General features: G+C 36.4%; 2 protein-coding genes and 1 pseudogene across 2 annotated transcripts; 2 read left to right on the plus strand and 1 right to left on the minus strand.

Annotated features, from left to right (window-relative positions):
* The first annotated feature begins 14369 nt into the window (after positions 1-14369).
* LOC137747289 (metal transporter Nramp3.2-like) lies at positions 14370-17604 on the plus strand. Its single transcript, XM_068487374.1, has 4 exons — positions 14370-15031; positions 15542-15678; positions 15807-16459; positions 17207-17604. Exons 1-4 carry the CDS (start codon positions 14505-14507, stop codon positions 17411-17413), a joined length of 1524 nt encoding a protein of 507 aa, XP_068343475.1. The 5' UTR covers positions 14370-14504; the 3' UTR covers positions 17414-17604.
* A 17-nt stretch (positions 17605-17621) lies between these two features.
* Positions 17622-18741, minus strand: LOC137747290 (serpin-ZX-like; annotated as a pseudogene).
* A 1299-nt stretch (positions 18742-20040) lies between these two features.
* On the plus strand, positions 20041-24106 carry LOC137747287 (FRIGIDA-like protein 3). The gene is made up of 4 exons (XM_068487373.1): positions 20041-20322; positions 21759-22819; positions 23047-23216; positions 23310-24106. Exons 2-4 carry the CDS (start codon positions 21778-21780, stop codon positions 23808-23810), a joined length of 1713 nt encoding a protein of 570 aa, XP_068343474.1. The 5' UTR covers positions 20041-20322; positions 21759-21777; the 3' UTR covers positions 23811-24106.
* The last annotated feature ends 569 nt before the right edge of the window (positions 24107-24675 follow it).

Consider the following 24675-nt stretch of genomic DNA (forward strand, 5'->3'; position numbering starts at 1 on the left):
ACAATTCTACGAAATAAAATACAAATCATTACAAGCATGCTATTAAAATATTATTCCTTAAAATTTAAAAATAACATAAAAGAGTGACAATATCATTGTCTTCATTTAATATAAGGAACTTGGTAAATCATTGATTTGATGTTTGAAAATTGCATTTCAGGCAATGCAATGCTAGAAACATGCCAACCGCTTCATCTTGGACTTCAAAGGACGTTAAAACGAGCATTTTTTTTCTCAACGAAATCCAAAATCGAAGTCCAAACAGAGAAAGATCTGACTTGCTTGTAATTGTGCACAAACAAACTCAGTCTTAGTTTCCTTTTAATTCATGAAGTGAAAATCTCCAGAACAGTGGTTTTGAAAATAAATAGTCGAACCAAATCTGTATGTGAGATTTGGTTTACAACAATCATTTCAAGTTCATTCAAGTGGAAACTGAATCCGGCACATAGCTTTAGATCAACAATTATTTTCAAAACCACCATTTCTAGAGTCTTCCACTTCATGTATAAAAAAGACCCTAATACTAAGATTGTTTGTGTACAATTACAAACAAGTCAGATCTTGATCTGCTTTGCCTTGGGTTTTGGTTTTCGTTAAGAAAAATATGCTAATTTTCGAGGCCTTTGAAAGCCGAAATGAAGCGAAAGATAATTCTAGCTTTCTATTGCCTGACGCGCAATTTTTAAAAACCGAACCAAATAGAGGTGAGCGTCTCCTCTACAAACATCTTGGTTTCGTAGCCATTGCTGTCGCAGGAGAGCACGCTAAAAACAATATCAGACAGTTGAGGTGGAAGAGAAGGATAGAAGACTGTTTTGACTAGGGAAAAAGGGCTAGAAAAACATCGAGGTTATATCTAACAGTAAAATTTGTGAATAGTGTGGGAAATGTGAGAGTGACTGTGTGTTTTTATAGGCTGGCGAGGGCATTGATAGGTCATGTATTTGGTATATTTTTTTGAATTCTTCGAATTTTACCACATTTTCATTTTGTTCTCGGTAAATGGAAACTTTTCATGTTTATATGGACATTCCACGCTTCAAACTTTATTTCACCAACCAGAAATGTAGAGATAAGGACGATTGTGATATTTACAAGTGTTTTTCCTTTTGGTTTGTTTGGGTACAAGGGTTGTAGAACTGTAGAAGGAACCCCTAGTTTTGAAGCTTCGATATATTTTTTTATAAGATTAACTATTTTGTTTTTATAATTTTGATATATCTTTTACGAATTAAAACATATGTAGGATAATCGATACCTATCTGAATAAGTTTATGTGCTTGAACTTGGTGAGTAGAGATGCAGATAGGTAAATTGCACAATTGTCTTAATATATGATGATGGTGGTTCTTCTTAAATAAATCGTAATGACAATTTTGCACCTAAACCGGGTGAGAAAGAAATTCATGTTAATAAACCGCTTAGTTGACCCTATAGGTGGAAGTGGCACTTACAAAAAAATAGTGGTTCATACTTTAGCACTATAAGGCGCCGTCGGCTCATTTTAGAAAAAAAAACATCTTGATTGTTGTTTACCTGTTTTAACGATCGAACTACTCGCTGACTCATTTCTTTAAAAGTAAAATAGGAAAGGTAAGCTTAGGCACACGTGAGCAGTTAATTGTGACGTAATGACTAATTTTGTTTTATGTGTAATTCCACATTAATAGTTAATATATTCGCAAGTTATTAAAAACAATGTATTACGAACTTGCCGAGTTTCCATTATCCCAAATAATGAGAAATGCTTGTTTATTAACCTTGACAACCATATCATTCGTAACATTTGAAAATCGGATATCTGTTGTAACCACTAGTATTAGATGTTGATGCAATATATGTTCACATTATGAAAACACTAACATATATGAGTTGTACATACAAAGGGAGGAAAATAATCTATGAATTTATGTGAAAAAGGAAAAAAAAGAAATTCAGGGACATGCTATATGAATTGGTGACAACAGAGCTGGCTGGGAGACAGCATGAAAAACAGTATGTTCACAAAAAAACACAAAATGAAAAACAGTATGGAAACAAAGCCTACCAAAATAAAGAAAGAAGATTAAAGTAATCTAAGAATTTAAGTAAAAATGAAAAAACAATTCACGAATTTACGTGAAAAAGGAAAAAAAAATCAACGGATATGCAAAATATGCATTGACCACGACACAAAAATCAGCTCCCCTTGTTTGGTTTTTGGAGTACATGGAAAATTAATAACATTTGTCATGGATGGAAAGCATAATAACAAAATTTAAAAAAAAATTACAAAAAAACAGAAGGAAAGTAATCTACAGATTAAGTGGAAAGGAAAATTAATCTACAAATTTATGTAAAAAAAGGAAAAAAAAATCCACAAATATGCAAAATATGCATTGGTCACGATAATAATAATAATACTAATAAATAAATAAACCCACAAAATTTAAGGCTTATTTGGTATTCAATTTGAATCCCATTTTTTCAACTCAAAAATTATTTTTGAATCTTAAACCTAAATTCTTATTTAGTAGGACAACTTAAAAAAACTGAATTCAAAATCAAATTAAAAATATAACTTACTTCTTGAAAACATAATAAGTCCACTTTTTGAATTTTTAAAATTAAAAGTCCACTCTTATTCCCTCCCTCTTTAGATTTTCTTTTCTCCATCCTCACTTTCTCTCCCTGTCCTCCCTCTCTCCTTTTTCTCGCCTCTCTTCCGATCACTTTTCTCTCTCTCTCTCTCTCTCTCTTGTTTATCTTATGAACTTATTCAGAATGATATCCTTTAATGTATGCTCTTTGTGGATAATATAGTGTTGATAGATAAGACACAAGAATGAGTAAATGCGAAACTTAATCTTTGGCGGGAAGTGTTTGAAGTAAAAGGTCTTTGCCTAAGTAGGTCAAAGACAAAGTGTATAGAATTTAGGTTCGGTGAAATAGGGGCCCAAACAAGATAAGAGTGAGGATTGGAGATCTAGAAGTACCAAAGAGTGAACGTTTTCATTATCTTGGATCTATCTTGTAAAATAACAGAGAATTAGATGAAGATCTCAACCGTGTAATACAAGCTAGATGAATAAAGTGGAAGAGTGCATTGGGTGTGTTATAAGATCGTCATTAAAATTGAGAAGAAAAGTTTACATAAAGTCAGGCGGCGTATAATACTCTCGACAACGTCTGTTTTACATTAAGTCTTTGGATTTACGGTAGTGTTGCGGAGCTCTATGACAACGGTGGTGTTACGTGAGTCGTTGCAACGAGAAGTAGGCTGCAGGTTGATTTGGAGGAGGAGGTGCTGCAAGGAGCAAATGACAATGAGAAAGGCAACCTGCATAATTTTATTTTTAATTTATCTTTTCTAGAAAATTTATTTCAAATTTAATCCATTTAATATGCAATTACACAGTTGTCAATCCCATAGATACTCAAATAGAAAATTCAACGGAGGTAGTACTAAGGATCATTGCTTCAAACACGCCTTAAAAGGTATACTGAGTGATAACTCTCTTCTTATGGTATTGATACCAGCAAGTAATATGATATATTATATAAATAGTGATGATATATTATATTTGTGTTGAGTTTGATACATAATTAATGGATTACTCATTTTATGGCCTGGTCCAATTTCTTCTCTTCCTAGAATAGATTCTCTTTTCTCCTCTTAAAGTAGAATATAGTAGTACAACTCTTGTATTGGACTTGGTGTTTTGTACAAAGTAAGTGCAACGTGCACATGGGCTCCAACAATTTTTGGTCCCTTAAGCATGTCCCATGATAAATTAGGCCCAATTTAAGATTATTGATTATTTGACAGATGGCTCCGCTCCACGAGGAGGATGGTGAGTCTGTATGGACCAAGCTAAAGTGCCTTTAGCCTTTGCTTAATTTGAAAGCCTATAAATAAGAAAAAAGTGGTTGTTTTGTACACACAAGTTTTGTTTTGGACACCCATTAATTTTATTTAAAATAAAGACTCATACACCCATATATAAAACCACAACAAAGGACTTGATGATTTCTTAAGGTAAACAATTATTTTTTTACACCCATAGGGTTTTGAAAAGAAAAAAAAAAAAAAACAACATGGTAACCAAGCAACTGATGGACTTCACGATTGTTAATCATTTTACCATACCAATCTAAACTTTGCAATTGTTCCTCGTATTGCGTTAGTTATAGTGCAAATTTTGCTTCATGAAATAACAAAAAACCATGTAGTCAAATGTACAACAAAGAAGTATGCCATCAGCGGAAATTGCCAAATTACAAAGAAATTCTTCATGACTAACACAAGGTAAATGGGTGTCCAAAAAATGAAATGGGTCTCCACAAGAAAATAAATTCATAAAGTATAATAATGGTATTCTTGAAAGTTTAATAAGATTTGCAAAGAAATGTGTGAAAGTAAATCAAGTGTTCAGAGAAAATGGTTTTGTGAGATGATAAAGCAAATGATGATATATAAACCACTCATAAGAAAATTAAGTCCTCGTCCTTTTTACAATGACAAGATAAAAAGGGACCACAAACACAAAGCAATGATGAATAAAAACCAAAATAATAAACGAAAATGAAAAATGACAAGGAACTTCTAAAGAAGGCGATGTCTGAAGAGGGAGAATCATAGTACGACAAATGCGTAAGGAAGTTGCAGCCTCTTGTCTTCACACAATCTCCACCTTCGGCAGCACTGTCCACCAAGTATAAATGGTTGACAGATGCCCCAACAGTATATCTCACTTTTTTTTTTGTTAAAAAGTTTAGCAATTAGGGATGGGGATTAATAAATCATTTGCTAAATGATTTTCTTTTTACGTGTGTGGGTAGAGTATTAGGTGTGGGTAGAGTATTGGTTGTCTTGATTTCAGCAACTTTAAAAACTCAATGTATAAGTATTTGTATATTGTATTTGATCTCTATAAACAGTTAAAAGTAAATTAAATTACAACCTCTACTTCCTATTTTTTCTATTTTCTTCTATCATAGTTGTCTATTATTTTCTCTCTTCTTGTGTGCGACTCTATTGTACTCATCATGTGCTCGATGGAATACATTAGTTGACAAACATTGGCAGTCTTCAACATTACTCCACAGTATCATGCGTCCAACCTCGACAAGCCTCCACAAATAATAGTATTAGTTGTCAACATATGTTGGTATAAACTTTTGGCATATGTTGGCAAGAATTAGCATATGTCTATTAGGTGCTCGACGAAATAACTTAATAAAGATTTTTTTAGTTGATACTATGATCATATTATTTAAAAATTCTAACTTTGTTACTGCCGTCATATGATCATCACATGCACCAAGGAGTGAAATCGGCTCGGATGAGACGGACCAAGATTGTTTGCCCTCCCATATTCCATCCCCTCCTATTTTTCTAGCCATTGATTTCATGTTGAGTTAATTTAATGCTCCAGATTTTGCCACCTCGCACATTTTCACTCTCATTTCTTCCTCTTAACTTCTACAGCTGCATTCACAGACCAAGAAACATTCTTACTCTCAGCCCACAGTTTTTGTTTTGTTTTGGTTTGATTTGTTCTCTCTCTCTCTCTCTTCCCCCTCTCCCCTTTCGCCTTCCCATTATGGATCTCCTCGGCTCTCTCACCACCCCTTCTCCTCTCATCTCCTTCTGTCTCATGGATTTCTTCTTCTCAGTCTCCCATTGATTTCTTCGTTACGCCTCTCGATTCACAATCGCCACAGTTCTCGAGTGTTTATTTCAAAAAATTTTAGTTCTCTCTAATCTGTTCATCCCCAAATCGTGACTTTCAGATGATTAAATTCATAAATTCTTTTTTTTTTTCAACACTCTGGATTCTGGGTTCTTCTCTGTTTCTGAAAATTTGCATATAATCTCATATGGTTTTTTTTTTTAATTGATAAAAAATAAAATAAAATAAAAACCATCTTTTGTAAAAATTTGGTGGTTGAATTTCTAGGTTTCTTTGAAAAATTGTGACTGTGAATCTGGGAATGCTCTATTATGTTATGGATGTGTATGGTGCATTCATGAATAGAACGAAGATAAGCCCTCAATTGTAATTCAATGACATTCTTCGTGGAGGATGTTGTTGTTGTGCAATTGAAAATGTTTCTTGGTCTGTGAATGCAACAGCAAAAGTGAAGAGGAAGAAATGAGAGTGAAAAATGTGTGAGGTGGCAAAATTTGGAGCATTAAATTAACTCAACATGAAATCAATGGCTAGAAAAATAGGAGGGGATGGAAGGAGATGGAAAATGGGAGGGCAGACAATCTTGGTACGGCTGAGACCTATATGCAGGGAGATCTCAACTGTTTGTCAGTGTGTTGCGATCATATAGGATGCTTTATAATTTCTTCATTAATAAATTGTGTGGAGTTAACTTAGCTCATCAAAACGTGTCATATCATATTGAGCCAATTTAATTCAGTAGTACTATGTTATGGGTAAGTTAAGGTACGACCATAAGTTTGGTCATATAATAAGTAAGATTATTATAATTGGAATAGTTCTATTACCCAAAAAAGTGATTTTTTTTTTCAAAAAATAATTCATGATTATTCTTGCTCCTATATAATTTTTATGTATGTGAATACAAATCATTTTACTTTTGTTTCATAATCAATATTCTCATTTACGACTAACCTCTTCTGGTATCTATTTTGAATGTATACATTTCTTCTCCACATTGCCTTAAATTGTTAATTTCTTATGTGGATGTGATTTGGGTGTACTAGACTAATTATTTTATTTTTTATTTTTTTTCATCTCTTTAATTTGTTTTAAACTTAATATTTTCTAATTTTGAATGTTAACACATAATAAATATTTATAATCAAATTTATTGCATAAGTCTTATTGGGTGTTAAGCCCCACATATGTTTCAAGAGGCAACCTATGAGTTTCAGAGAAAAGAGAGAGTCACAAGTCAAGGTAGAACGAATTTCGAATTTCAGGGAATAAAACTTTTATTCTTTCTTTTTTTTTCTTTTTTTTTTTTTTTAACTTTTTACTAAAGAGAACAATTTTATTTAAAAGGTTTTTTCAGCCAAAATGGTTTTTGAGATTTGCATAACTTCTCACTTTGGTCCTTGAGATTTGAAATCCAAGTGGTCCCTGAGATTGTCTACCATCAAACATTTTGGTCTTTATGTGAATAGTTATGTTAAATAAAGATTAAAATGACAAAACTACCCTCAATTTAATAAACAATACATCAAAATGATTTGACAAAAATTGAGGGTACTTTTGTCGTTTTATCCTTATGTAATGGAGATTTTTCACGAAATGACCAAAATGATTGATAATAGACAAACTCAGGGACCAATTCTATTGATTTCAAATCTCAGGGATCAAAATGAGGAGTTATGCAAATCTCAGTGACCATTTTAGATAGAAAGCATTTTTTAAAATGAAACTTTTATTCTTTCATATTTTTTTTTGTTATGACTCTCTCTCTCCTTCTCTCCCCCAACTTTCTCTGCTACCAACCCACCTTTTTCTAAAATTCCCCATTTTCCTTTGCTGACCACCTTTGGGGAACGAGAGTTGTAGCGACATTGTTTTTCAGCCAAATCTCGTAGCTCTTAGTAGCCGCCACAGACAAAAGTTGACGTGGGTGGTCAATAGACTACGATGAATTAGAAATTCGATTGAAAAACATCAAAATTTGGATCTACGGCTAAACACCACCATTTTTTGGATTCGTTCCCGACTCTTTTCTCATCTATCTTTGTGGCATAAGGGTATTATTGGTACAAAACTTGGATGAACACCATTTCCAGGAATTCAATTACCTCATCTCAACCAAGAATCTGACTCCGACCATTTCAGGAATTGAGTTCCTGATTTCATGCAGGTCCCACCTGTTCTTTTTATTCTTGATGTTTTGGCAACACTTGAATGACGAGGAAAATGTGCATTTCCGTTTTCCACCATTTCATTCCCCTTTAGTAAACACGTAATTATTTTCCACAAACTCAAAGTTTGAATAGAAATGAAGGGGACTCTCAAAAGTTGGACTCTCTATAGACTCTTTGTCATCTCACGTTTTTGACACAATATTTTATAATGTTGCCACGTGAGTTGAAGATAAACTATGAGGTAACAGAGAGTCCATAAAGAGTCTCACTCACTCTCTCACTCTCTATCCCTCTTTCCCCCAACTTTCTCTGTTGTCGACCCATCTCTTTCTAAAATTACCCATCTTCCTCTACTGACTACCTTTGGGGAACGAGAGTTGCAGCGACATCGTTTTTTAGCCAAATCTTGTATCTCTCAGCAGCTGCCACATACATAAGTTGACGTGGGTGGTCAATAGTAGACTACGATGAATCAGAAATTCAATTGAAAAACATCAAAATTTGGATCTACGGCTGCAAACACCACCATTTTTTGGATTCGTTCCCGACTCTTTTCCCATCTATCTTTGTGGCATAAGGGTATTATTGGTACAAAACTTGGATTCCTAATGGACACCATTTCCAGGAATTCAATTACCTCCTCTCAACCAAGAATTCGACTACGGCCATTTCAGGAATTGAGTTCCTGATTTCATGCAGGTCCCACCTGTTTTTTTATTCTTGATGTTTTGGTAAACACTTGAATGACTAGGAAAATGTGCATTTCCGTTTCCCACCATTTCATTCCCCTTTAGTAAACACGTCATTATTTTCCACAAACTCAAAGTTTGGAGAGAAATGAAGGGGACTCTTAAAAGTTGGACTCTCTATGGACTCTCTATAGACTCTCTGCCACCTTATGTTTTTGGGACAATATTTTATAATGTTGCCACGTGAGTTGACGATAACTATGAGATGGCAGAGATTCCATAGAGAATATCATTCTAAGAAAGTATCCTTAGCATTTCTTAAGTCCGGATTTACCAAATTTTGGAAACCATACTTGAGACTCATTTTTCATTCTCAATCCTCATTTCTCACATACTAAATACAATCTAAGGGGTGTGGGAGTGGGCAATACCTCACAATTGATTAGTCATAATAATTTGATTTGTATTCACATTTGGCGCTAACTAAACCTAAAACCTCTCACTTAAATGTAACTTATTTTATATATTAGATTGTCCATAAGAAGAAAAAGAAGAAAAAAAAATTACAAATCAATAATTATATGCAAGGCGGAATGTTGAGGAAGGACAAGGATTGTCAGCCCTCCCACTTCCGGTGCCCTCCTGTTTTGTGTGATTACGGTTAAGCCACATCAACATTTTATATTATTTTATAGAGATAATAAGACAAAAATGAATAGTAATATAAAATGTTGATATGGCTTAACCATGACCGCACAAACAGGAGGGCACGGGAGGGCAAACAATCCTTGTCCGTTGAGGAACACATCTACGTTTTTGGCACCTACTTGTTTCTCAATTAATTGGTCCTCCAAATTGGTTTGATAAATGAGAGTGTAACATCACATACAAATGTTCAAATGCATCTCATCATAATTTTGGCACGAAGGGAATGGATATAGGAAGTTTCGACGACATTGCCCTCATACCCTCACAGATGCTGCTCCAAAACTTGTCTCATATTCTTGTTTTGTGCCATCAAGCCAAATATGATGTATATAACTTGATGGGAGGTCGGAATGGATCCTCAATTTTTTTTCTTAAATGGAAATTAGTTGTGGGACTTATACCACATCAAACTTTAGTGATTCAAACGGTCTATTTTTAAAGTTGGACTTCTTAAATCATCTTTACAAAATATTAGCCATATTGGAAATATTTGAGATATCTAATTGAGTTCAAAGAAATTGATGAACACTTTCTTCTATAAGAAACAATGAAATTTTATTACGAAAATTAAATAGGCAAATAGTTTTGAATTGAATTGAATTTTTGTAAACATGATCTATGAATCGAGACTTACAAAATAAACGGTTCAGATCGTTAAAGTTCAATATAGAGTGGGTCCTACAACTAATCCTCATTTTCTGAACAAAATGGAGTTCATTTCTGTTAAAAGGCCTGTAAGTTTTATAGCGCCCACCAGGGCCGGTCTAGAGATTTTTGAGGGCTGGAGTGACGCCAAAAAATGTGCCCTCACTTTATATAAGAAAATTATTTATTTTCACACGTAAGACATTGATAAAATTATACTTAGAAAAACATTTCAAACTTAATAATTTAGAAACACTAAAAAATTAATTTATTTTGTGTCGTGAGAAGGAAACAACAAAACTCCATGTTTACAAGTAGATACATATGAGTTTTGTTTTCCATATGAACTTTTGAAGTGTTTTTGTATAAATCGTGAGGTGTTTTTTTTCTTATTTACTAACCTTGTCAATATGGGACTAAAAAAACAATGATGTTTTTGAGTCTTTAATTAATATGTATAAGTAATGAATGGATACTAAATTAAACTTTTTGATGACCTGTCATATGATTTGCAAATTTTATCTAAAAATTTGGTCAACGCGTTACTCTTTGTTGAAAATTAGACTCGAATTGAAACAAATGTTTAAAAATAACAACCCACATAGCTATTAGCTACTAATTAAAAAAAAAATTAACAACCAAACAAAAATTCGTAAAATTTTTAAAGAATAAACATGCACTTAGCATTTCGAACTTAGGATCTCTCGTTAGTTTTAAACAACAAAAACACCATTGATTCTTATTAAACTTCTTGATCATTTAGCCAAATTTTATATATTTATACTCTTATGATAAGAAATTTGTAAAAATTGAAAAGTAAATAAGCACACATGGTGTTTTGAACCCAAAACCTCCTCATTAATTTTAAACAACAAAACCACCAGTTCTAGTTAAATTTTTTTATCATTGAACCAAATTATATATATTTATACTCTTATGAAAATATATATAAATATACTACCCTAATAATTTTGGTGCCCCCAATTATTTTGGGCCCTAGAGGGTTGCCCTGCTAGCATTGGGCATGTGTCGGCCCTGGCACCCACACGTTGTTTTATGCCAATAATGTAGTGACGTGTATAATTTTTGCTGATTTTAGTCGTTAAATTATCACCTCAGTGAAAATTAGGTCCATAAATTATTTTTCAGTAATATAAGTCCCTAAATTAAGAAAAACTACCTATTTCATCCCTGATATGATATCTAAAGCTATTTTATCCAATTTTTCATCAACTTAAAGTCAAATGACACATTTTAAAGGGTAATACCATCACTTTCTTGCCTAGAAGCCTTTAACATTGCATGTTCTGTGAATCTAACGTCTAATTCACCCTCTAAAATTAACTCTATACATTATTTCTTTGAAAAAAAAAAACCCCTTAAACTATGAAAAACGATTAATCTACCCTTCAAAGTGCATCACATATAAGTTACGTGAGTTAAATTGACAAAAAATTTGAATGAAATAGCTCCGAATCTAATATTATGGATATAGTTAAAAAAATTATATTAATTTTTGAAACTAATTTGTTCAAAAATAATTTAAGAACTGAATTGAAGGTTTACCCATAATTATTTAGGCTTTTTATATTAGTACCTCACAAAATGTTGAATGCACCCACATTAAAATTTAATATTAAATGATTTATTTATCCAACTATGCAATGCCAATTTTGACCTTAGGTTTTTTAAAATTTAAAAAAAAATATCTAAATACACCTCAAATCACTTTTAACGTATTATTTATCTTCTTCAACTATCAAAATCCCTCCGACCTTTTATTGTTGAACAAAACCCTAACTAATGAAACTACAAACATGTTGATTGAGAAAATTTATTTTTGATGAATGAAACACAAAATCGATGTTTCGGAAGCTTCACATGAGATAAGACTTCATATTTTTTTTTATTGTTTTAGTGATTTTGATGACATCAATAATTATTTAATCTTGCTTTTGCTGTGCTGTTCAAGCTTCTATATTCGTATTTATCTTTTAGGGATTACATGGATTACATGAAGAATTAGACACCTAAAATTACCATCAAATATTAAAAACAGACGACATAAGTTTTAATGGTGAAATTGAAAACAACCCACATATGATTTAAATCCTAGGCGACATCTTTAGTCAAAATTACAGTCGGCATTTTTTGTCTAAATTAAAAGCTTAATAAGATTTGAGAAATGTGGGGTGTATAGAAAATATGGATGCATGTAGAAAATATAAGATGTATTGAGAATGTGAGGTGTAAGGATATTATGAGAAAGTACGTGAAGTGTATTAAGATAATTTTTCATTAAAAAAGCAAATGTAAAATGCATTAAGTATGTAAGGTTTATTTAACAATTTATAAAATGTTAATATAGTAAGTCATCATTTATTTCTAAATTCCTAACATGTAAGTTGCATTGCAAGCTAATTCCATCCACGTGCTGCGTGCATCAAATATTTGGCAACCACATATTTAATGTACGGGAAATTAGTTAAAAACATAACAGCCGGGATAATTTCAAAGTTGGCGGGGTTTGGTTTTGTCGTAAAGCGGTCACAGGAAGCTGCACACAAACCCGTGCATACACAAGCCTATCCTCGTTCAAAAACGTTACACCACACGCTTCCAGCACTCCCAATGGACCTTAACAGCCGTCCTTGTCATTACTGATCACACGTGGCGTTTACTTTTATTATCGATAATATTAGAAAGATCAAGATTTTAAATTAAATTTACAAATCAAATAACGTGTCATAAATAAAAAAATAAAAAAAATACATTAATTAACATTTAAATAACAATTCGATTATTAACAATCATGTTATTTAGTTTAATTTTGTTAAAAATTTTACGCGCTCATCATTATCCTTTTATACGGATAAATTTCCAGATAAGAGTGGCCATGTCACTATCTTGTGGGGTCCCACCGAAGAATTTGTAGAGTCACGCAGCTGTGAGTGTGAGCGAGGTGTATTGAAGTGGATGCTTCGTGGAATATAAAGATAATTCTCTTGGTGTTATGGCAGTTGCCATTTTGTCGACACGTGGAGATAACGGCCACATTTTGAAGTTTCTAAATATTCTGTAATTATTATATATCGTCAATGTGACTTGTTACTCTGTAATTTAACGTTACTATTGGTTCTTACTATGATATGTAATCTATTTAAAAATACTTATAGTGTTTCAAATCACTGTCACGTGTTTCATAATATAATCCAAACTTTAGACATTCTTACCAAAATATGTGTACATAAGTTTCTCTTGATGGAACGACATAAATTGATTAGAACTTACAATTTTTTTTTTTTAAACAAAACGATATGTGTTTTATTATAAAATTAAGAATTGATACAATATTAAAGAGAAGATTCAACCTAAAAAAAAACTTTAACATAAAATAAAAGGTCTACTTGATCAAATTAATTGCCACCGTATCAGTGGATTTGAGGGCGAGACATGCTTGAAAATAAATAAAGGAAGGCATCCAAATCTTAAAATCATCCAAACGCAAATTCAGAGGACTGAGATGACCCTATGAAAACTCCATTCTTGAGGAAAACTTCTACGTACAAAGCCTTGAATATAATGAACATGAAGACACCCTTTGACAACGAGTAGCACTAACTCTAAAGAGGAACTAACAACGAACTAACTAGTGTCCATACCATAATGAATTTTATGTGCAACACCATGAACAAAAATACTGATTCCAACAAAGTAGACCCATATGAGCCAATAACACACTAACACAAAATTAAAATACTCACATATAATCTCACCAATGAGGCACTTATTGACGAAAATATTAAGACGGAAAATAAAAAGCAACCATATATGAGAAGATAAAGGAGGAAGGCTAGAAAAAATGGAGAGAGAGGTTGCCACCGATTCCAAGCCAAAGCAAGGGGCCGGTGGCCTAGAAGTTGTAGATTTAGGGTTTGGGAGGAGGAAAGAGAGAGGGGAGAGAGTTTTTTTAATGAAATATTAGAACATCTCCAAAGAAGATGTCAAAACCTAAGTGAAGATTTCATTGTGCAAGTTTAACATAAAAAATCGTTTCAACCAAAATGTCATTTACTAACTGAATTTGAAGTCTTTGTGATTAGGAATAAAAATTGATAAGGTTTCAAATTACCACATCAATCATTAATTATAATTTGACATTTTTATTGAAGATGATCTATTCTTACTCAAAAGAAATGTCGACATTATGTTGATAATTAATTAAGCGAGGGTAAGCAAAATTAATCCTAGTAGCATATGAAAGCATCACGACGTGTGCCGTCACAGTGTCTGCAGATCATCTCCAAATCCACGTGGCACATTACTGTTGGTAAATAAAAAACTATTTTTGGAAATACAAAACCCACCGAGAAATTGGACAAAACATTTATAAATTAAAAGTCTCATAAAAAAATTACAACAAAAGTGAAAAGCAAAAGAAATAAAAAGGAGGAGGAAAGGAAGGAGAGGGACTGGCACTTTTCAGAGAGCTTCATTTCTGAGTTGAAGGGATAAGCAGAGCAGCAGCCAACAAACAGGCAAGCGACCTTCCCGCGAGCGCACCGAGACACTCGTACAACCGCCCGCAGGGAAGTCATACACCAAACGGCGCGATGGTTTCGACTCACGACCACTCGAAGCCACTCTTACTCGACTCGGACCGAGACCTTACTGAGGCGGCCTACGACGAGGCTGATAAGGTCCACGTGGTGGGGATCAACGAGGCCGGAGACGACGACTGCCAAACGCCGCCGTTTTCATGGAAGAAGCTGTGGCTGTTTACCGGACCCGGGTTCCTGATGAGTATTGCGTTTCTGGACCCGGGAAATTTGGAGGGTGATCTTCAGGCGGGGGCGATAGCTGGGAACTCGCTACTGTGGCTGCTGATGTGGGCGACGGCGATGGGGCTGTTGGTGCAGCTGCTGTCGGCTCGGCTCGGGGTGGCGACTGGGCGACACTTGGCGGAGCTGTGTAGGGAGGAGTACCCGACGTGGGCGAGGATGGTGCTGTGGGTGATGGCGGAGCTGGCGCTGATTGGGGCGGATATACAGGAGGTGATCGGGAGTGCGATTGCTATTAAGATTTTGAGTAATGGGGCTTTGCCGCTCTGGTCTGGAGTCGTCATAACAGCTTTGGATTGGTAAACTTTTGGAATTTACCCTTTTTGTGTTTTTGGATCGTTTTCGTTGAATCTTTCTGCGTTTTTGAAATTGAGTTTGATTTTTTATCAATTTTCAGAAAATTCGTAAAGACTTTGCTGGATTATTAAACCAAATTTGTAAAACAAATCACGTGATAGTGGATGATTAAATTATTATTTAAAAACTGATTACGTGCTTATTTGCTATTAATGACATATCATTTAATTTGTAAATTTGGTTTAAAAATCTGTTCTTCCTAGCATTATCCTATATTTTTTGAAGTTCTTAGTCTGTCTGTTGACTCTTTTTGGCTGCCTGGGAAATTTATGTATTTGTTACTGACAAATGTTTTTGGTTTTGAGGTTCAAAAGGTTAAAATTTCTGATGATCCGAGCCTGAAGTTTCTTGCTTTTCCTACATTGTATTTGAACTGAACCGAAACTTCAAGGTTAACTTGCAGCTATTATAGGTGTTAACTTCAAACTGTTTTATTTTGTTGCCATGTTAAGTTTCATCTTCCTGTTTCTCGAGAACTATGGAGTGAGGAAGCTGGAAGCAGTTTTCGCGGTTCTAATTGCAACAATGGCGCTGTCATTTGCGTGGATGTTCGGTGAAGCAAAGCCTAGCGGCACTGAGCTTCTGATTGGTATTCGACTTACTCCGAGTTTATACGTTTTAAACAGTTTCCGTGGTTTGAGGCCACAAAATTTCGAACAAACATACTGCAATGTTCCTCTGCGTATAATTAACTGTCATTTGTTTTCCTCTTTCTAGGTATAATTGTCCCGAAACTTAGCTCCCGAACAATAAAGCAGGCTGTTGGAGTTGTGGGTTGCATAATTATGCCTCACAATGTATTTTTGCACTCAGCTCTAGTACAGTCAAGGGAGGTTGATCACAGCAAGAAAGGACGAGTTCAAGAAGCTCTGAATTACTACTCCATAGAGTCAACCGTCGCTCTTGTCATCTCCTTCGTCATCAACCTATTTGTTACCACCGTGTTTGCCAAGGGGTTTTATGGTACGCAAATAGCAGATAGGATAGGCCTTGTAAATGCGGGGCAGTATCTCCAAGAAAAGTATGGGGGCGGGTTGTTCCCGATTTTGTACATTTGGGGTATCGGGTTATTGGCAGCTGGCCAGAGTAGTACTATTACAGGTACCTATGCCGGGCAGTTTATAATGGGAGGTTTCTTAGACTTGAGATTGAAAAAATGGATGAGGGCATTGATTACACGAAGCTGTGCAATTATCCCAACTATAATAGTCGCTCTTGTATTTGATACCTCGGAGGACACATTGGATGTTCTGAATGAGTGGCTTAATGTATTACAGTCAATTCAGATCCCTTTTGCACTTATTCCCCTGCTTTTCTTGGTGTCAAACGAGCAACTCATGGGGTCTTTTAAAGTTGGTACTGTTCTCAAGGTATGTTGTTATTTCATTTCTTCTGCAGTAAGGCCATAAGGTCAATAATGGCATTTGCATTTCAACTTTCTGTATTGATGCAAATGAATCAAATTAGAAAGTGTGTGAGCAGAGCACACATGCCATCAGTTACGTAGTCGGGTTAATCATGTCATATGTTGGTGTTGTCGCAATTGCTTTATTTTGCTTTTACTTTTCCCTTTTATTTCTGATGAGATTATTGTTTTGTGATTTGGTACAACTTATGTATTATCATGTCATAGATTACAGCTACGTCTCTATAGGTGGACCAAGTTTTAGAGCTAGGTTTCTCTTATGAACTAGTAAACCGCAATAATGAGTTCACTGCTCCTATGATGTGCCATATACTTGTACACAGAATAGGACAATATGGTGACTGTCCATGTAGTCTAATTGTAAGATAATTCCTGGCTATTTGCTGCAGATTTGATCATAGAATAGCATTTTAGAGGACTAATTTAGTGGTTGTGCTAGCATTCGAGCTTTTCATCAAGTGTTCTCGAATGCCTGGTCGAATGTTGTTCTTTTCATCCTTTTTACCTTTGCTTAGGGGGTTGAGAAAAGAAATTGTCTCCATGAATTGAATTCATTGTCTCCATATGAATTGAATGTTGATAAGTTAATCACCGTACGATGTGTTCAAGCTGTTCTTCCCTTATCTTTGCCTTTCTTTATTATATTGTGTATGCGTTAGAATGCTCATATCTTTTTTTATTTTCTGTGAAGATGGTTGCATGGCTTGTGGCAGCCCTGGTGATGGTAATCAATGGATACCTTCTGTTCGACTTCTTCGCCTCTGAAGTAACTGGTTGGTTGTTTAGTGTCGGAGTGTCTGCTTTTACCTCAGGGTATGTAGCATTTATAGTTTACCTTGTTTTGCGGGGGATCAACTTTTCAAGCTGTTGCGGATCAAAGAGATCGATGATACAGTGAGCTAAGTAATCACCAATGTTGACTGAAATTGCAAGAGAATCATGCTGTAATTGTAATCGCCGCATCCTCAATGGTTGTCGGACTGCATATACTTGTAGTAGCATAGTTCTGTGGCTGCAACGTTGTATTAAGTTAACTTGGAACGATATTGGAATTAGCCATGTAATAATACTATGCACTTCATTGGTTTTCTCCTTATTTCAAGCCATAGTTAAGGACATGATGAGTTTGAGATTGCATTTGGAAAGGTAATAGCGTTTTCAGATAATCAAAAGCATTTCCGCCTCCATTTGGTGGAGAAATTTAAAATTGCTTTTGAATTATAAAAGCAATCCTTGTTTGTTACCTTCGATGAAGGATTGATGAAATATACTAGAAACAAAAGGGACCTCAACCGGAGGCGAGTCCACCATCTCTGTCAATTTACCTGCCTTGTATGGATCAACATTGAAAGGCAGCAACAGTCATCATTCCTTGAGAATTTCAGAAGCTTCAAAACTGGAAAGAATCATAAACTTTGGAATTTTGGAGTCGCCCACTTCAACTTCCCGGCTTGTAACATGGCGATCCAAGAAGCCGGGCTCGGAACAAACCCTATCAACCAGAGCGGGCAGCCTGTCATTTTTCATCCGGAAGAAACAAGCACATGGAGAAACTCAGCTTTCTCAGCTTTTCCTTTTCTGTATGGGAGCTTTAAGGTCTTGAAGCCGTCAAGGGCTTCGACATATTGGCCCTCGTAGCTGGTCATGGAGGATGCCTTAACTGATGATCTGTCATTGAGAAGAGGTGAAAGGCACACTTGCTTGTTTTCAATGCATTAAAAGTACCATGCATTCGCAAATTGATGAGCCTTTGTTATGCTGTTAACCGACCCAGGAGAAAGAACCTCTTTGATCAGGCCTCGAGTCTCGTTTCGGGCCCCCACGGATTCAACTCTCACTTCTTCAGCCTTGGTCTGGAAATCCACTTCCTTTCAAGCCGCCTTGTAAAAACTGTCCATCACCTCTTTGAAACAAGACTTGAGAGGGAGCGACTTGTCAACCCAGAGGCCATTGGCGAAGGACAAAAAAGGCCCGCCACTGGGAGACCCGTCGGCAAATACCAGAGGCAAGGGAGTTGAGGTCGGCGGTGGACTAGGCATTGAGGAAAGAGAGCAACTCTTTCTCGGCGGGATCCTTTGTACCGGCCGCGATCAGACTCAGCACGACGTGGATTGAAAGCGGCGAGTACACCATGTTCCTCTCTTTGGCCCCTTGGTTGAGAAACAACTACTTCGTCATTCTTAGTCCGAAGTCGGATTGGTTACTGATGGATTTTTTGAGCTCCATCGTCGTTGCCCGACGAGCCGCAGAGGTGGTAAGAGTTCGTATGCCGTTGTTGTGAATAGAGGAGGGGAAACGAGAAGGAGAAAGAGGTCGCATGTTGAAGGAGGAAGACAGTTTCATTGAAACGAGAGACGCCATTGCCATCGAGTTCTCTTCTCCTACGACAGAAACACCTTCTCTATCGTTAAACCCTAAAATATGGCGTAACCTGGGCCTTTCAGTGACTTGGCTCACAGGATTCTCTGCTGCCAATTGTTTGCAAAACTAACAAATCTTTCTTTTAACAAAAAAAAAAAAAAAAAAAAAAAAAAACGAAAAGAAAATCAATAATATCTTTCTATGATAAACAAAACAATAAAACATACACGCATTTTTTAGCACACATTTTGTAGTGCTCAATTCAGTGTCAGACATAATAAATACAAGGACTTTTAAAAAACTCTCTTTTTGTCTTATTTAATGATTTTAAAGTGTATGAAGTTTCATTTCTGTTTCACTTCGTAATGTGTTTTAACGATTCAACTGTCTATTTTTTCGATCTTTCTTCTACTATCTTGTTTACCAAAAATCACCCTAATTTGAAACGGAAATCATATGACCGTTAAATTAAATGATGGCCATTTTAGTGTTTCTTTGCAAAACAGTGTTTGTTTATTTTCTTCACTACAAGTGAATGTATTAATGATTTTAGATTTGTCTCAAGTAAGTTTGTTACTAGGGTGGCAAGTAGTCCTCTACCATAGTGGTGGAGAGAAACGTTGCTCTTGCACCATAGCGTGAGTTCAAACTCTGTTAACTCTTAATCTAACATCTAATCTAATAAATCTATCGTTTGATAAAGAAAAAGTTTGCAACTAGGGTGGGCAAACAGCCCTTGAGCTTGAGGGTCTGGACGAGTACAGAGCGGGTTTAAATATTTTGGACTCGGCTTCTCTGCTCTCCCAGTTCTCATACACTCATATCCCCTCCTATTTGTGCGGTCACGGTTAAGTCACGTCAACATTTTATATCACTATTGCTTTTTGTCTTATTATCTCTATAAAAAAAATCAATATAAAATATTAACGTGACTTAACAGTGATCGTACAAAATAGAAGAGGATATGAGTGTATGAGTAGTGGAAGGGTAAAGAAGCCGAGTCCAAATATTTTGGAGAAGAAACGGGGCCCAGTAGGAGTGGGTTCAAACCGAACACCAAATCAAAGCGGAAAAATCAACAGTGAAAAAAAATCAAACGGAATTAGAAAAGTCGAACCTAACCGATTTCGATAAGTTTAGTTTTCATTTTAAGAGTTGAGAAACCTAACCGAACTGGACCGAACCGAAATCGTGTAAGAGGACGCAGTTTTTTATTTCATTTAGCCCTAGTCCCTAACCCTCGCCTCGCTGCGTGCTGACTCGCTCACCTCACCCCACGCCGTCTCGCCTAACCCCGCGGGCTTCCTCTTCCCCTCGAGTCCTCGACGTCAACCTCGCCGTGTCTTCTCTCGACAGTTAAAGCTCGATTCTCAGTTCAAAGCTCGGTTCTTGGGGATTAAAGCTCGACATCGATTCGTGGGGATCAAATTCCGTCTGCAATTCCAGGTGAGTCTCTTCTCTCCACACGTTCTCTGCAATTCCATCTGATTCTATACAATTTGAGCAGATTTTGATAATCTGATTCTATTGCAATGAATCGTTCTCAGGTAGGGTTTAGCTGTTCCTTCCTTTTTCGACTTGCTTGTTCCGAGAAAATTCGAGAAAACGAAACTTTTAGGAATAAAATTTGTATCTTGTTTGCATGCTTTGATTCGACTCAAACAAAATATTAGGAATAGGTTCTGTTTCCGATAGTTGTGTACCCTGTGCGAAGGGAGTGGAACAATGAAATTTCGAGGGACGAGAGTCAGCCTCGGTCCCAAGTATGAAATTTTCATGGTTTTACAGAACCATCCACATGCCCATAGGACTTTGTCTCACTAGGCTGCACAATCTGGGAAATTCCAGATTGGGTTTGGGACACACTGCTTGATCTGTCCCCTCTCTGATTGTCTCATAGGAGTTCTTGCTTGCACACTTCCCTTCTTAGCGCTCTGTTTACCCGTTGCCTTGCTAGATGCTTGCGTTGTTTTCCGTTCAGGGGTACCCTTAGAAGCACCTCGTGCAACTCCATCAGATACTAGTGAACATCCATGAGAAATATCATGTGAGATGTTTGCATCCAGCTGCCCTGAACCAGAATTTTGTATAGATTGTTTAGGGTTCGTTTGTGTCCGTTGCTAGAAGTAAGTGCGAGCTCACTCAGTGCCCATTTCCCCAATTCAAACACTCGAATTAGGGTTTCAATTCAGTTTCCTGCTTCTGCGCCTTGGGACTGTGTAATTTTTTAGGGTTCGTATACATTTCTCTTCTCTCTCTCTCTCTCGTGATGTTTATTTAATTTATGATGTTAGTTTGTAATTTGTACGCGCGGTTGAATGCAAAATATATTTTTCGTTTAATTTTTAATTCCTGGGTTTTGTAATTACATTACTGTGGGTTTGGAGTTGGACACTATTTTTGGGTTCTTATTGTAATCAATTTGAAATAAGGGGGTAATATTGAGGGTTCTTATTGTAATCAATTTGAAATAAGGGGGTAATATTGAGATGATTGGACCATGAAAGTTTTATTTGTTTGGCTGGTCTTATCAGAAAATTTTAACACAAAGCGTTGATATTTCTTGCTATGCCTTGACTGAGAGCATCTTGAAATTTGAATGCGAAACACTGAGCTATTTGTGCATTCGGTTTTTCAATTCAATATCAGAAATATTGCTAATAATTGAAACCCTGATGCACCCAGAGATTTTACAGGGTTTTATGTCTGCTTGAGTCATTGATACTCCATTACTCCCAGCAGGGTTAATTTCACTATAAGGATTGTCTGGTTTTTATTGTTAGGGCCATAGGAGAGCATTTCTGCATGCTCTCCTGACAAGAGTACTCTTTCACTCTAGTGTTGCTTATGTTTTCTTGTTTTCATTGTCTCTCCTGAAACAGGTGTAGATTTGCATTAACCATGGTTGATGTGGAACAAGTTCTGGAAAGTGATGCACCAAGCTCTCTAATCGATCAGCTTGGTGATGCATTACTGGAACTAAATGCACACAATGATACTTCTGAGGACCGGGTTCAGTGGGAAGAAATTGAAGAGCATTTCCGCAACCTTGAGACAACACTGAGGAAGAATTTTGAAGAGCTCGAAGCCAAGGAGAAGAAATTTGCGGAGCAGGAAGCTGAAACCTGTGCTTCACTTGCGGAGAGAGAGGCAGCTGTTATTGCTAAAGAGCAAGACCTTTTGGATCGAGTGCAGGAGCTAAAAGATGCAGCTGTTGCTGCTATTTTTGAGGCACGAGTCATTCACCAGCCATCAACTTCAAAACCTGTGGATGATGGGGATAACAAAAACAGCAAGGTAAGCAGCTCTCTTGGTGATACAAATTCATCAGAAGAGGATTTTCCTCATAAAACAGGTGATAATGCTGAGGGTACGGCTTCTGAGGTTAAGCCACGCCCAGCACTGATGCAATTTTGCGAGCAGATGGATGCAAAAGGGCTTCTGAATTATGCTACTGAGAATTATAAAAAACTAAATGTTATTCGTGAGGAACTTTCTGTTGCACTAGAAAGTGCAGGTGAACCAGCACGATTGGTGCTGGATTCACTGGAGGGGTTTTACCCTCCGGATGAGACTAACCAACCAGAGGGTAAGAAGGATGCTGCCCTTCAGGGCATGCGCAGATCCTGTCTAATGTTTATGGAAGCCATGACTGCCTTATTGGCAAAGGTTGACCCAGGTGCTGATCACCTTTTGAACCCTGACACCAAGCAGCAAGCCAAAGCAATTGCTGATGAGTGGAAGCCTAAGTTGGCTAGTGCCGGCACTGATGCTGCCAATGGAATTTCATTGGAAGCAGAGGCATTCTTGCAGCTCCTCGCTACTTTTAGGATTGCTTCTGAGTTTGATGAAGACGAACTCTGCAAGTTTGTTCTTGCAGTTGCTCACCGCAGGCAGACACCTGAGCTCTGCCGCTCTCTTGGTTTAACACACAAAATGCCAGGTTGGTCATCTTTTAACTAACTGACCTGATGCGCTCTGGGGGCTAAAGCTCTGTTTAAGATGTCCCTTACACTATATTCCTTTAGGCCTTGGTAGTAAATCATGTTAGTTGAGAAGTGGGGATAGATGCAACATTCATTTTGCTGCGTAGTGATAATTCTTCTCTGGTAAGATGGGTCCTTTGGATTTTGGGAGCAGATTATTCTAAAGCGCTATAATTTCTTGCAGGTCTTGTTGAATCAATGGTCAGCAGTGGGAAACAAATTGATGCTGTACGTTTTATTCATGTCTTCCAGCTTACTGAAAGTTATCCCCTTGTGCCACTTCTAAAGACGTACTTGAAAGATTTGAGGAGAAATTCACAAGGGGACAACACAGGAGATGGTACTGGTGCACAGGTATATTTTAGTCAGCCACAGATGCGAACCATTTCAGTAAAAAAGAACTTTTCTGATGATTTTTTGTTTTGTTTTTGTTTCAATAAAATGTAGGATGATGTTAATGCAAAAGAGCTTGCTGCACTGAAGGCCGTAATAAGGTGCGTTCAAGAGTTCAAGCTTGAGGCTGACTACCCTCTTGATCCACTACAGAAAAGGGTCCATCAACTAGAGCGATCCAAAGCTGATAAGAAGAGAAGTAATGAATCTAAACGTCAACAGCAAAAGAAGCAAAAAATCAGTGGAAGATGGCGTGGTTACCGTGGGCCAGGTGTTGCTGCAACCTCTGCCCCTGCTGCTGCTAGGCACGGGCAACCTGTTTTTGGTGATAGGGCGGGATATGGTGGGATATTGGAGAGGTATGCCCAGCGTCCACTCACATACGATTACCAAGTTCCCAGCCAGCCTGCTTATGTTCCACAAGCTAATGATCAAAGGTTATATTACTATCCCCAGGACGACAGAGTCAAACCAGCCCCTTATAATGCTACTCCATCCAATTATGGCGGTTACGCTGGCAGTGGAATGCAGTCTCAACGCCAGCCGTACATGTAGCCAGTAGTGTAGAATAGCCGGCCTATGGGCAGAGGACGCAGGACAAACGCATCGGTTTACCATTTTGCTTTTCCCACCTAGCATTGTATTTTGATGTGCCTTGCAGATATATTTGCTGCTCGGAATCTGAAAGAATATTTTGTTTTGGCTGCGATTCCGGCTGGTGAGAAATTTGTAGGAGTTAACTTTTCTAGTTAAAGAGGCCATGAAGATCTCCATAACAGAAAAGCATTGTACTGAAAATTTTGCTAAATGGTTATGGGTAACTGTACGCTTTCCTATCGTCAACAATAACACGGATTATGTACGTGTAAGGTGTTTTCCTCCGTAACGGTTAATTAGCTTGGCGCGCGTAGAAAACTTTTTTATAGAAGAGAAATGCGCCAAAATGATCAATTAATATATGATAATGATTGCCACGTCGTTTATATTTGAGTTTGGTGAGATCAACAATTGAAATCTGATAATCTTATTAAAATATCGCTCGAATAAAAAATCGAATAAAAAGTAAGATAATTTTGTTTAAGATTTAACCTTTCATGTTTGAATTATTTAAAAAAAAAAAAAAAAAAGAAAAAAAAAAAAGAGTCAATGAATACGAGAAATTATGAAGTGTTATCGTCAGCTCGTGATACAAAGGGTTAATTACACAAACACCTTCTGAGGTTTATCGAATTTTGACAATACCCCCTCACATTTGAAACATTACACTAACACCTCCCTCACGTTTTAATTCACTTTCATATAACCCCCTAAGTCAAAATTTTGCTAATAAATGGACAACTTTACCCTTGTAACTAATTAATTAAAGAATAAAGAAATATATTAGAAAAAAATATATTAAAAATAAATAAATTAAACATTA

Source organism: Pyrus communis, chromosome 10 (genome assembly GCF_963583255.1).
Source record: "Pyrus communis chromosome 10, drPyrComm1.1, whole genome shotgun sequence".
NCBI lineage: Eukaryota > Viridiplantae > Streptophyta > Magnoliopsida > Rosales > Rosaceae > Pyrus > Pyrus communis.

What these genes read in the sequence shown, in the direction of transcription:
- LOC137747289 (XM_068487374.1), top strand. Translation starts at nt 14,505, where the DNA reads ATGGTTTCGACTCACGACCACTCGAAGCCACTCTTACTCGACTCGGAC. An exon ending in CGGCACTGAGCTTCTGATTG is followed by an intron (nt 15,679 to 15,806) that starts GTATTCGACTTA and finishes TCCTCTTTCTAG; the next exon opens with GTATAATTGTCCCGAAACTT. An exon ending in AAGTTGGTACTGTTCTCAAG is followed by an intron (nt 16,460 to 17,206) that starts GTATGTTGTTAT and finishes TTTTCTGTGAAG; the next exon opens with ATGGTTGCATGGCTTGTGGC.
- LOC137747287 (XM_068487373.1), top strand. Translation starts at nt 21,778, where the DNA reads ATGGTTGATGTGGAACAAGTTCTGGAAAGTGATGCACCAAGCTCTCTA. An exon ending in TTTAACACACAAAATGCCAG is followed by an intron (nt 22,820 to 23,046) that starts GTTGGTCATCTT and finishes AATTTCTTGCAG; the next exon opens with GTCTTGTTGAATCAATGGTC. An exon ending in GAGATGGTACTGGTGCACAG is followed by an intron (nt 23,217 to 23,309) that starts GTATATTTTAGT and finishes AATAAAATGTAG; the next exon opens with GATGATGTTAATGCAAAAGA.